This window comes from Scomber japonicus, chromosome 10 (assembly GCF_027409825.1).
Source record: "Scomber japonicus isolate fScoJap1 chromosome 10, fScoJap1.pri, whole genome shotgun sequence".
Classification (NCBI taxonomy): domain Eukaryota; kingdom Metazoa; phylum Chordata; class Actinopteri; order Scombriformes; family Scombridae; genus Scomber; species Scomber japonicus.
In genome coordinates, this window is record NC_070587.1 from 30199934 (window position 1) to 30213094 (window position 13161).

A 13161-nucleotide genomic window follows, 5' to 3' on the forward strand; every position below is an offset into this window, starting at 1 on the left:
ATGGAACAGAGAGCTGCTCATTATCGCTCAGAGCTAGTATTACAGGCTAGCTGTCGGCACACCTTCGGTTCCCTGGTGGAGTGTAGGAGTGCAGGTGTGCAGGTGTGCAGGTGAAAGTGGTGGCTGGATAAAATTATTTTGGCTGAAAGTGTTTTCCTAATTAGGCCTCTCACCTCCCAGGTTGAATATAAAGAAAAAGTTATTTTCATTGTTCATGTCCTTATGTTGCCTATTCATGAAAGAAAACTATATTGTGAGTCAGGTCTGAATATTTAGCAACAGGACAGATATTAAAGGCCACAAATGTCATAAAATAACAGGAAGCCTTATCTTCCTTGTCTGGACTTGCCAAAAGGCCAAGGTTGCAGCATTGGATTAAACCAGTAATAAATCAAGAGTGTTGTAACAGTGCCCCCTAGTGGATATTGTGAGAAATGAGCACCTCGAATTATCAGGTACTCAGTATGTATTTCACTTCACTTAGAGACAGAGAATCAGCCACAGTGGTTGAGAGAATTTCAATAATCAAAATAATTATTGTTTCCACAGGTCAAAACAGAGATTATAATGAATGTTTATCACATTGTTCAACCTTTGCTGATTAGCAGTAGGTAAATGGTTGTCTTAACAGGGGGCCTGAGTGTTAGGAAAGAGGGATTTATTCTGCTTCACATCTCAAATAAATACAAAACCTTTCAAATGCCAATCTCAGCACAAAGGCTGTCAGTATAATATGCACCTGACTGTAATTATTCAAATTTAAAGTAATTAGCAAAGAAACCTGGTAGAGCCAATGAGTTGTTGCAAAAGAGTGCCGGGCTAATTTTGGATAACGAGCCTCACATGGTGCACTTCAGTTTACATTACACAGAAACTTCTTTTTTAAGAGATTCCCAAATACAGTAACAGCCACCCACTGACTTCTATCCCCAATACAAATACATTACAAATTAGACCCCAGTATGGTTGCCAGTCCATGCAGCTGAGGGTCTGAACAACATTTTCTTTAGTCTTTTCTTTGCTACCTGCCACAAACATGCCTTGGTGCTGCTATTTTGGCCGAGGTCACCTGTTGACCTGACAGACGAGTGTCAGGGGAGAGCACACATGTCAGCTGCAGGTGGAAACTCTCAGCGAGGAGCGATGCTGTGGCACAGTTGAAGCCAAGGTTAACAAAGCACGGAGGGACTGCAGGTAAGGGGACTTCTCTTTTCACCTTTAGACCCTTTTTTAGCATTTTGGATTAATTAATTAATTAATTTGTTTTTCAGGAGTAGTTAACTAATGAGATGGGAGTATTATGCACTGTTTGAATTGCCTGTGATGTTTTTGCATTACCTTGTATTTACCTTGTATTGCTTGGTTACATTTAACATAGGTATAGAGCAGGCAGCAGTGTACATGCACAACCCTGAAAAAGCACTTTTATTGAGTATCATGCTCTTTTCTTAGATGTAGCTGGTGTCTGAGGAGGTTTCATGAGGTTATGTGTGATATAGATGGTTATAACAGTATGTCTTTAAGTATGTTTTTGGCACTGACATCATTTTTCATTTTAATCTCATAAGATGACCAAAGGATGAGATTTCTCATCAGTGATATTTTAAACTGTTGACAAAGAGGACATGTGTGTCTGTATTTTGGATATGTACTTTTTCTCCTTGTCTCTCCTCAGTTAAGCAGTTAACTTGGGCATCAGTCTGGAGGTTTCCAACCCTCTGAAGATGTACGGCCTGTATTTAGAAGCAGTGAACGATTACATTAATGAATCCTACGGAGAGGATGTTTGGAGACTGATCGAGAACCGAGCAGAGATACCTCACCTCAAGTTTGTCAGACATCAGATGTATAAGTAAGTCTTGATTTATTAGCATGAACAGCAATGCAAACAGGTGCAGTAATTGGAAAAAAAGACTGCCCACACACAGAAGGAGAAGTGTCATATCAAGCACACTGTATATTAGCTGAACACATTCTCAATGCTCTGACCTTTGAATTACATTGTTTAAAAACTGAAAAGGTGCAAAACAACAGCTGCCAGTTGCATTCAGGAAATAAATGTTTTAATTAGACAAAGCTCTATTTAGGAGCCAGCATTTTTAGTCTGCAGGTGAATTGCTAACTATTAAGTGTTGATATAGTTAAATATTGCAAAGATTGCACACTATCCTAGACAGCTGTGCAATATAATTCCGTTTAATACAGTAATATTTACACATCTGAAGCTTCTAATGTTACAGTTTTGTATATTATATAATACATATAATATTTGGAGATTGTTAAGAAATGATTGTGTTATGTTCACTCCTGGTTTTGGGTTTGATTAATTATACTTATTCAAGTTTTTACATGGTGGCTAACTCAATACAAAAACAAATAAATAACTTTCCTAACTAACCCTTTTAATCTACAGTGACAACCTGATCCTGCGGTTGGCAAAGGCAGCAGGCGAGGTTCTGGGAAAGACCCATGATGAGCTGATGTACGCCTTTGGGGTCTATATGGTCAAGAGGATTGGAAACTATGGATATGAGCGCATCCTGAAGGTGATTAAGTGATCTTCATTTGGTTGTCTTTAGCTAACATGCCTCCTTTTTTCTCTGCATCACTGTCTGATAAATATCAATATACATATATATATATATATACATATATATATATATATATATATATATATAGATACAATCCATACCTAGCGCTCCTGACCTTTTCTCCAGGCAATTATATTACATTCAATAATCCACATTATAGATTAAAAAGACTACTTGTGGTAGTAGTAGTAGCATTTTGACAATATGAAGACAACTTTATAAACTATAATTATTGTTTACTCTTGTCTTTTTTACCCATTTTTCTCCATGTCTTTCAGGTGTTAGGGCGAAATGTGCGTGACTTCATCAATGAGCTGGACAACCTGCACGAGTACTTTCGCTTCTCCTTCCCCAAAGTGCAGCCCCCAAGCTTCTGTGTGGAAGAGGAATGTGAGACAAGCCTTACACTGCACTACCGCAGCACCCGCAAGGGTTTCACCCAGTTTGTCAAAGGTAACAAAGTAGAAACGCTGTGGGTTAAACAGTTTACCACAGCAACAGGAAACTGGGTTTGATCACCAACTCTAACCCCATTATTCACTCTGAGGTTATGTGGGTTTCCATTGCATGCTGGGATAGGCAGTAGTGGTTTATTCATTTTTAACAAGGGGGGGTGGCCTAGTGGGGGGAACACTAACCCTAGGACTGCAGGTTAATCATATAGGTCTAGCCTAATTCTTGATATAGAACTGGTTTTAGGCTAAATACATATTCTGTGTTGGAATATGGAGACATTAAGCATTTTAATAATAACGCTTATTTTTCAAAACACATTGTAGTTTTGATGGTATAAACTTTACCTCAGATGTTATAACAGTCCACTTAGTGCTGTGCGTTCAGTGCAGGTTAAATTCCTCAGTCACATTACCTGGTCCGCTCCTAGGTTACACCAAACATCTATGGTGAAAACGACATCTGTAGGGATGTCTCCCCTAAAATATTTCGGTGGCTCTGTATTTTCAGTATCACAGACAATACTGATTGATCACAGAAATATTATCATCATCTTCTCTTCTGCCACTACATGTTGCTACTGGTCATATTGATCATGAATGTGACACTACTCTATCAGGTATACAGGCTGCAGTATTGTATAGAATGGAGTACACTGTTTAGAGAAAATTATAGATCTGATATGAAAATGACAGAAGGGTGGGACTGAGAGAAAAAGGCACCATTACAAATCCATCTGCTACTTCAGCACCACAGACAGTGCCAGGAATTTATCAATACACAGCACAGTTAGGCTACTGATATTTCAGAGCTGTGGTCAGGGTCATATATTCTAACCTGCACAAACCTTAATCAATAAGTCAATAAGGAAGACTAGACTGACTTATTCAGCTCTTCCCCTTCACACTCTCTATCTGCTACTAGGGGATGGAGAGGGAGGATGGCAGGTTAACAAGGGACAAGCATTTTGGTCATTTTCTAACAAGGGGAGTGGCATTATAAAGTCTTGAACTGTGTCAGATACCTGCAGGGTATGGGTAACCCACAATAAAGTTGTTTAAATATCACATTCACACAGCTAAAAATTAACTAAATGCAGGCGGGTGGCAGGTGAGAACAGTAAAAGAAATCAAAATTATTCGTAGGTATACAAGTGAGCAGTGATTATAACATTAGTACGCATTCTTTGTTAAGTGCATGTGTGAGAGAGAAAGCGCTGCAGTATCTGTGACTGTGTAACTCTGAGTGTGCAGTACTGCCCTTCTTGCCGAGACACAGATTATGACATTATGTGCAACAAGTTAAAATTAAGTATTTAAAAGTGAGTGACTGTGTAGCCTATGCAGTGTTTCACACAGGACAGGCATCTATTTGTGGTCCTAGCAAACTCCTCCACAACATCGCTAAAGTCCAGGTCTCTGACAGGTTCAGACTCTATTGCCAGTAATGATAAGGACTTCAGGCGTTTTTGTTTCATGCTCAGTTGTTTCATGCTCAGTTGTTCTCAGCTCATTTTTGATTCTCCCCAAATGAGAAAATGAGCGCTCCCCCTCACAGTTTGTCACCGGCAACGTGAGGAACATCCTCAAAGCCACATAAACATTAGGGAAGACTAACTGCAGGCCAAACTTCAATATGGTTTTCGGCATGTTTGAGGGTGACTTGTTTCAGCCAATATGAAGGATCGGAACTGCAGACCCTTAAAATACGCTGTTCCTCCTACGGGACGGGTCGGAGGTAGCCACAAGTTCTTCTTTAAAGTTTTACACCAACCCTTAAACATATATATTGTTGTATACATTGTTAGAAAGCTTAGATTGTCCTGATTCATTCAAGACCGCTCACGAATTATATGGTTGCTCACAGCTGTAGTAGTATTAGCGGTTAGCTCGGCTAGCTTTTATACAGTCTATGCTAGCCACTCAGCTAAAGTAAGAACAGCTATAATTTCTACATACCTTCAAAGTCTTCCCTTTATCCACAACGATCATCTTATGACACAGGACTTTGTGTACAGCTCGCCAAGTATCCATTCTTGTGAAATTGGAAATCCGTTTCTTCCTCTTCCGCCTCCTCCTCTTCTTCCTCTTCTTCTTCTTCTTCTTCTTCTTCTTCTTCTTCTTCTTCGTCGTCGTCGTCGTCGTCTTCTTCTTCTTCTTCCGGCCGACCAGGTGCATTAAGTCATAGACATAATAAGAATATATGCTAAAATATATATGCATTAAGTGTGTCTTCTTTGGTTTTATTGCCGGAGTTACTGCATAGTACCGCCACCTACTGCACCGGAAGTGTAACTACAAGCTACATTCACAGACAGAGTCCCATTATAATGCTTTTTGAGCGAGGTCGAGCGAGCCAAAAGCCGAAAAACCTATTTGTGGCGGACGTAATTCTTTCGTGGCGAATAAATGAATGTGTGGGAAACACTGCAAGACACTACAGAGCTTAATATAACAGCAGACCATTAGTGAAAATAAGCAAAGAGGAAAATAAACATTAAAGTCTTTGACCAGTTTGGGAAACATTCACACAGGAACAGAAACAATATAAAGGCCCACGTTGTTTTAGCTCATTTAATACAAATTATACATACTTGATTACAGCAGACCACGTTTCAAAACATGCCATAATTTATGTTTTTATAAATATTTTCCAACCTTGCAAGCAGCTACAGGTCAGTATGAAAATAAAAACTTCCAAAGCAGTGAAAAATGCTCGAGAGAGACAATGCAGAGAAAGTTTTGTTATTGTTGAGTTTGTAGTGCTTTATGGTAGAAAATAACCTGCACTTACAATTACATTAGCGGGAAGAAGAAGAAGAAAAAAAAACAACTTCAACGGCACACAGGGAAAAAGCATAATGATGTTTACTGAGATGGGCACGCTAACAATTTCAAACTCTTTGCAAATGTAGTTCATACTGATGTAAAATCAACTGGAAGGCTAAAAAAACACATTCATAACACACACACACACACACACACACACACACACACACATACAAAACAGTCTGCTGCAATGATTATATGTAATTTGTAGGAAATGGACGAAGACTTGTGCTGTATGTTCTGAGATGATCATATTAGGTTGTGATTGTTTTAATTTGCAATATTAAATAAATAGGCCTACTAGTAGTCTACTACTAGTCTACTACTAGACTAGTTTATCAGACTTAAAAATTCTGGTTCATTTTTAATGAAGATTGACAAAAATAAAGTCAGGCAGGGTTAATCTATCAAGCTTAAGTACTGATTAACCTTTGTGTCATCCTAAAGGGTCAAATTGACCCCGTCTGTTTTGACTGTTCCTTCTTTCCTTCCTCCCTTGATCCTTCCTTCCTTCTGTCCATCCTTCCTCCCTCCGTCCTTCTTTCCTTCCTCCCTTCCTTCTTTCCTCTGTCCTTCCTTCTTCCTCCCTCCTTTTCTTCCTCCCACTCTCCCTCCTACCTTCCTTCATTCTTTCCTCCCTCTCTTCCTTCCTTCCTTCTTTCCTCCCTCCCTCCTACATTCCTTCTTCCTCCCTCCCTCCCTCCTTTCCTTCCTTCCTTTTTTCCTTTCTCCCTCCCTCCCTCCCTCCTACCTTCCTTCCTTCTTTTCTCCCCCCTCTGTCCTTCATTCCTTCCTTCTTTCCTCCCTCCGTCCTTCCTTCCTTCCTTCTTCCTCCCTCCCTTCCTTCCTTCCAGGACAACAGGAGGGTTAAAAATTCAACAAAAAAATCCACTTATCTCCACAGTTTGTTCTGAAATTAATATTAGCCAAGTCTATTTTGACTGAATCCCTTATATGTTAGCCTCTACACATCCATGACCAGTGTGTGTTATCGACTCCTACAGGCCAGCTGTCTCAAGTGGGGCGCCAATTCTACAACACAGACATCGAAGTGGAAATCTTGTCTAAAGAGGAAACCGAAAAAATGACGTATGTGGTATGTACTCGGCCTTATGGTCAAGTATCAGTCGAGCTATTGGGCATCTGACTTTGACCTTGTATCAGTTCTATATCAGCATGGAAATGACTCCATCATACTCAATGAGACACCGGACAGGAAGTGTTTACTGGACGGAGATGAAGTGTTTATTGGGAAGGGACTTTACAGGAGAGAATATCTGAAATGTGCAAACATATTGTCATACAGTCTAGCATTCAACTAACATCAGTGTCAATCACATTGTTTTCAGAGTTTGTCCCTTAAACCGACAGTCACTGGTTTGATTCCTGAAACAGTCATTCCTTCACTATTAAAAAATCTAAATTATGAACCATATTTGCTTTGCTATAAAGAAAGAAATCCAAATTGCAATTATATAGTCCATTTTCTAATATGGACTATTCTTACACTGACATTTGACATTGTTTAGACTTTAGCAAGTACAAGTACAATAGCACAAGGAAAGTCCTGAAAATATTTTCTGAGTAGATTTTCTTACTGAGAATCCATTTAACCCTTGAGTCGTCCTCCCGGGTCAAATTGACCCTATCTGTTTTGACTGTTCCTTCCTTCCTTCCTCCCTCCCTTCCTTCCTTTCCATCATTCTTCCTCCCTCCCTCCCTCCTTTCCTACCTTCTTCCTCCCTCCTTTCCTTCCTTCTTCCTTTCCATCCTTCCTTCCTTCCTTCTCCCTCCCTCCCTCATTTCCTACCTTCTTCGTCCCTTCCTTCCTCCCTCCTTTCCTTCCTTCTTCCCTTCCTCCCTCCTTTCCTTCCTTCTTCCCTTCCATCCTTTCTTCCTTCCTCCCTCCTTTCCTTCCTTGACTCGAGGACAACAGGAGGGTTAAAGTGACACACATGGGTTTTATTATCAGTGACCATGTAAACTCAGTCAACCACAGTAAGAAAAATATCCCATCCTATCGATTAATACTCACTGACTTATCTCAGACGTTTCAATAACTTTCCTTTATTTGTCCAGGTCTACAAAATGAACTTCGACAATGCCGCTTTCAAGCATCGCATGCCCCAACAGAAGACAGCGCCGAGCTACGAGAAGCTACCTATGAAGCGAGGTATCTTTTTTGACATGTTTCCCTTCAGCGTTATCTTCCGCCGCGACATGACCATGTATCGCATCGGCGACGGCCTCAAAGAGGTCTTCTCTGATCTCCAGGGCAAGAAGGTCAACGAGGAATTCACTCTGGTCAGACCGATGCTGGAGTTCAGCTGGGACAACGTGAGTTTAAAGACAGCTGTGCAATTCAATCACATTACCTAAAACAGAACTCACTGACTGACTTTACATCAGGGATGTCAAACATGCGCCCCGTGGGCCAGAACCGGCCCGCCAAGGCATCCAATCCGGCCCACCTTCCTTCCTGTCTTCTTTTCCTTCCTATACCTTCCTGTCATCTGTCCTTCTTTCCTTCCTCCCTTTCTTACTTCTTTCCTTCTTTGTTTCCTTACATCCTACCTTCCTTCCTTCCACCTGTCCTTCATTTTCTTTTCCTTTCTTCCCTTCCTTCCTTGCTTCTTTGCTTTCTTGTCTTCTTTCCTTCTTTGTTTTCTTCCTTCCATCCTTCCTTCCTTCCATCTTTCCTTCATCTTCTTTTCCTTTCTTCCTTTCCTTCCTTCCTTTCTTGTGTTCTTTTCCTTTCTTCCTTTCCTTCCTAATACCTTTTCCTTCCTTCCTTCCTTCCTTTTGTCTTTCCTTCCCTCCTTCCTAATCCCTTTTCCTTTCTTCCTTCCTTCCTTCCTCCCTTCCATCCTTCCTTCCTTTTGTCTTTCCTTTCACTTTTCCCTTCTTTCCATCCTTGTTTCCTTCCTCCCTTCCATCTTTTTATTGGTCCAGCCCACATGAGATCAAATTTGACTGTATGTGGCCCTTGAATGAAAATGAGTTTGACACCCCTGCTTTACATGAACTCTCTGAACCTTTGCTTTATTTGTCATCACTGTTCAGTTACATGAAATTCTCTTCTTACTCTCATCAGATCTACACCCATTTGAACAATGTGTTTGAGCTGTTGTCTAAAGCGGTGGTGGAGAGCAAGCAAAAGGTCAACATCCCCAAACTGAGCAAGGAGGAGCCAGAGGAGAAGGAGGACAATGAGAAAGCAAAGAGGGAAGAAGAAAGAGGTACTATTGCAATTATCTTTTAAGTGTTTCAAAATGCATAATGTATGAAAAAGGTGAATCTAAGAAGGATGGACGGAATCGCAATGTTATTTTATGTAGATAGAACAAAATTAAATATTTAAAATATATCCAGGGGGAATGCAAACTGAACAGTCAAACCAATATTGATGACGTAACAACAAAGTTTAACCTTTGTGTCGTCCTCCCAGGTCAAATTGACCCCGTCTGTTTTGACTGTTCCTTGTTTCCTTCCTTCCTTCCTTCCTTCGTCTGTCCTTCCTCCCTTCCTTCTTTCCTTTCCTCCCTCCTTTCCTTTCTTCCTTCCTTCTTTCCTTTCCTCCCTTCCTTCCTTCATTCTGTCCTTCCTTCCTTCCCCCCTCCTTTCCTTCCCTCCTTCCTCCCTTCCTTCCTCCTTTCCTTCCACCCTCCCTTTCTTCCTTGTCCTTCCTTTCCTTCCTCCCTTCCTTCGTACCTCCTCCCTCCTTTCCTTCCCTCCTTCCTCCTTTCCTCCCTTCCTTCTGTCTTTCCTCCCTTCCTTCCCTTCCTCCCTCCTTTCCTCCCTTCCTTCTGTCCTTCCTTTCTTCTGTCCTTCCTTCCTTTCTGTCCTTCCTTCCTCCCTTCTGTCCTTCCTTCCTTTCCTTCCTTCTTACTCCCTTCCTTCCTTGACTCGAGGACATGGAAGGAAGGGAGTAATCCTTCTTTTCTTCCCTTCCTCCTTCCTTTCTTCCTTCCTTCCTCCTTTCTCCCTTCCTTCTTTCCTTCCTCCCACCTTTCCTTCCTTCCTTCCTGCCTTCCTTCCTTCCCTCCTTTCCTTCCTTCTTACTCCCTTCCTTCCTTGACTCGAGGACAACAGGAGGGTTAAAGCAATATATCTTCAGAGGTCACATACCTACATTTAAATACATTTTGCATGCCAAGTACAGTAATAGTTAATAAAACAAGTTGCCAACAGTCTAAGTGGAACTTTTGTACTAAATTTGTGGCCAGAATAAAGCGTGAAGACATACGACAAGTGAAGAATATTGGATGTCATCATTTCAAGTGATGACAATTTGTATTTTAATGTTATGTGTATGAATGAAATAAATTTAGCTTTAGACATAACCCAGATCATAACCATGATGAACGCACTAGAACTGAACTTGTGATGAATTTTTAATATATTCTCCTATTAAATATTTTGGTATTCTTCCATCAACTTAACTTAGATGTGTGATTTGAATTCACTGCACCACCTTCACACATTTAACTTCCCCCATTAACTCACATGAGTAACTCAAATCCTGGTTCATTCGGTCAATCCGTCCCCTCTGCTGTTTCTGCTGTTTGACCTCCATCAGAGTCGAAGGCAGTGGAGGAGATGAAGGGCACAGACCAAGAGTACAGCAGTGCTCTCACCCAGTACAACAGCTCTGCCAACTCTGGAGGGGAGGATATTGAGCTGCTGGCTTTCCAGACTGTCACCGGTCAGATTATTTTACACTTCCTCTTTAACCTTTGCAAAATAGTATTTATCTCTAACATTCCTATCCTGTGACTGGTATTGGATATAACCTGCAGTATAAACCTAAAGATACATTTTCCACTACCTACTACTATGACAATCTGTCCCTTATGGTTCTCCTCAGGTAAATGTAGTGAGACCATCTTCGAGGACATGCGGGAGCCACCAAAAAAGCCTCTCCACCTCAAGGGCCAGATGAAATATGTCCCCCAGTGGGACTCCCTCATCTTCTTGGGGACACCCATGTAAGACCACAGACTATGTTTTGACTATATACAATGCTGCTGATGTAGATAGATAGATAGATAGATAGATAGATAGATAGATAGATAGATAGATAGATACTTTATTGTCCCCGAAGTGAAATTTGTCTGAGTGTTGAGACCGTAGTTAAAAGAACAAAGAAAATAAAAGTAAAGTTGCACATTTGCACAACAATAAATACACATAGGATGTAATTATTATATGTAGGACTTGAGGTTTTCACATGTCCACTCCTACGCAGAGACCCAGCCAGGGAGCTAAGTCCGAATTGAATTCTGTCTGATCAGATCAGGAAGGGTCTTGTGTATTGAGCCTGTTGTCAATGTGTCTAAACTGACTCACTATTAGCTCTCATCAGGTGCATTATACTCAGAAAAAAGGTGTTGTTTGAAATGAGACAGAGATTGCAAGGTGTGAAATTCATGAAAAAAAAAATACCAGTATTGCTTTTCAACCTCTGGTGCATCATGCTGCTGCCAGCGTTGGTATTCTCTTCATTAGGGTTAGTTTGGATCAACTGCATTTTGAATGGGACTTAATTATTATATTATTATAACAATTATAACAGTTCTGACTATCCATGGGCCCTATTTTAACCGTGCAAGTGCAACAATGAGTGCAAGGTTGTGTGGGTGTCTCATGCGGTTCCTGCTATTTTGGTTCACGTATGTGCAGCAGTGCAAACATGCAAATAAATGATTCATATTTTGAGCATTAATCTGTTGTTGTAGCATGTCTGCAGCAAGTATTTAGTTTCAACTCTATTGATGAAATCACTAAAGCATCAGCAAACTGACTGAAGATGTAGTTCTGACACGGCAACATATAAGACCAAATTCTAACTGTCTTTGCTCTGCTTCATTTGAATGAACCTCCCACCTCTCTGCACATCTCCTCCCACCACAGCACTGTCCATTGAGATGAATCTTCTGTGTTTTTGTCATTTAGGAGAGAGACCAGGTCTTAAATAGAAACAGAAATTTAAGACACTTCTTTGTGGTTTGTGTACGTGATATCTTAGTATGAAGCCTGATCTGTTCTCATTTGCTGTTTCTATTTGACGTTAGTGTAACCTCAACACTTCCTTAAGCTGTTTCACACCCATAAACATATTTCGAGGTTCACAGGGTGCGGTCCCTTTACTTCCTTTGCTGCCTTCCCTTTGTAAGCATTAGTTGTTGTTTTGAATTTCTAATGTTAATCAATACAGTACAGTACATTATACATGCATACATACATTTCTGTTTTTCAAGCCTACAATGTGTTGATGATGATGTATTATCTATCTGTTGCTGATATCATCATCCAACTTTTCTTTCATTTTACAGTTTATCCCTCTTAAATCAATTCCTTCTTTTATTCTTGCAGTATTGAGACAGTGGAAGACATGATAAAGATGGGTGTGTACGTAAACGATCTGAACCTGCATGACTCCAGCAGAGAGCTCATTTTAGCCGGGACACAGCAATCGGCTGAGCTACAGCTGGCACTCGATCAGGTGAAAGAAAACCTTCATTCAAAGTATTACACTAACAAAGTCATGACTTTTATTCAACAAAGGGAACACGTGGGAAAAGCTATGGACCTAGAGAGCAGTTTGAGGTAGTACATCTTCTCTTATGTGAATGCAGTTATGATACACGTATTAATCAATGCAGAGCTCATATTATATGATACGCTAAGTGCACACAATGTAAGAACTGCCAATTCTCTGCATGAAACAGCCCGACCAGGTGAGCTCAGATGGAAGCTACCTCCCCTATTGATTTCACCCATTAAATCCACTTCAGTCATGCAGGAGAGATGTGGATTAAGAGGATTATAGAAGGCAAAGAGGGATTTTTGAGCTTTAAAAAGAGGTGAGACTGTAACTGTAGACTATTTTGTCCATTTTTTTTGGGTGATCCTCTAGGAACAACAAAAGTACGCTCAGCTGCAGGAAATCATCAAGAAGCTGGACGAAGAGAAGAAGAGAGGAGATTCCTTGCTTTACGCCATGATCCCCAAAGCTGTGGCCGACCGCCTCAGGAAGGGGATCACTGCACTGGAGACATGCCAGGTACATGACATCGCTTTTTTTTAACAAAGATTGCTGCATGCCGAAACATCCAAATGTCTCTCAGTAGTAAAATAACACTTACCTGATGGCTTGTACTCTGCGGCTAATGCTAAAGCTGTAAACATTGTCGAAATATCACAAGATCCCGCAAGACCACATGGTATTTCCGTGATCCGTGATATTTGAAACAGCTGAGGCACGATTAGCTAGACCTCATGGTGCA

General features: G+C 40.7%; 1 protein-coding gene across 1 annotated transcript in view; it reads left to right on the plus strand.

The window, feature by feature from the left end:
- The window catches only part of LOC128366890 (soluble guanylate cyclase 88E-like), a 25451-nt gene continuing 12290 nt past the window's right edge, over positions 1 to 13161 (plus strand). Inside the window, exons 1-11 of the mRNA XM_053327654.1 lie at positions 1 to 94; positions 1681 to 1852; positions 2414 to 2546; positions 2870 to 3044; positions 6877 to 6968; positions 7952 to 8209; positions 8967 to 9111; positions 10452 to 10577; positions 10740 to 10860; positions 12248 to 12377; positions 12792 to 12938. Coding sequence (XP_053183629.1) covers positions 1 to 94; positions 1681 to 1852; positions 2414 to 2546; positions 2870 to 3044; positions 6877 to 6968; positions 7952 to 8209; positions 8967 to 9111; positions 10452 to 10577; positions 10740 to 10860; positions 12248 to 12377; positions 12792 to 12938 — 1593 coding nt within the window. The remainder of the gene's footprint in view (positions 95 to 1680; positions 1853 to 2413; positions 2547 to 2869; positions 3045 to 6876; positions 6969 to 7951; positions 8210 to 8966; positions 9112 to 10451; positions 10578 to 10739; positions 10861 to 12247; positions 12378 to 12791; positions 12939 to 13161) is intronic.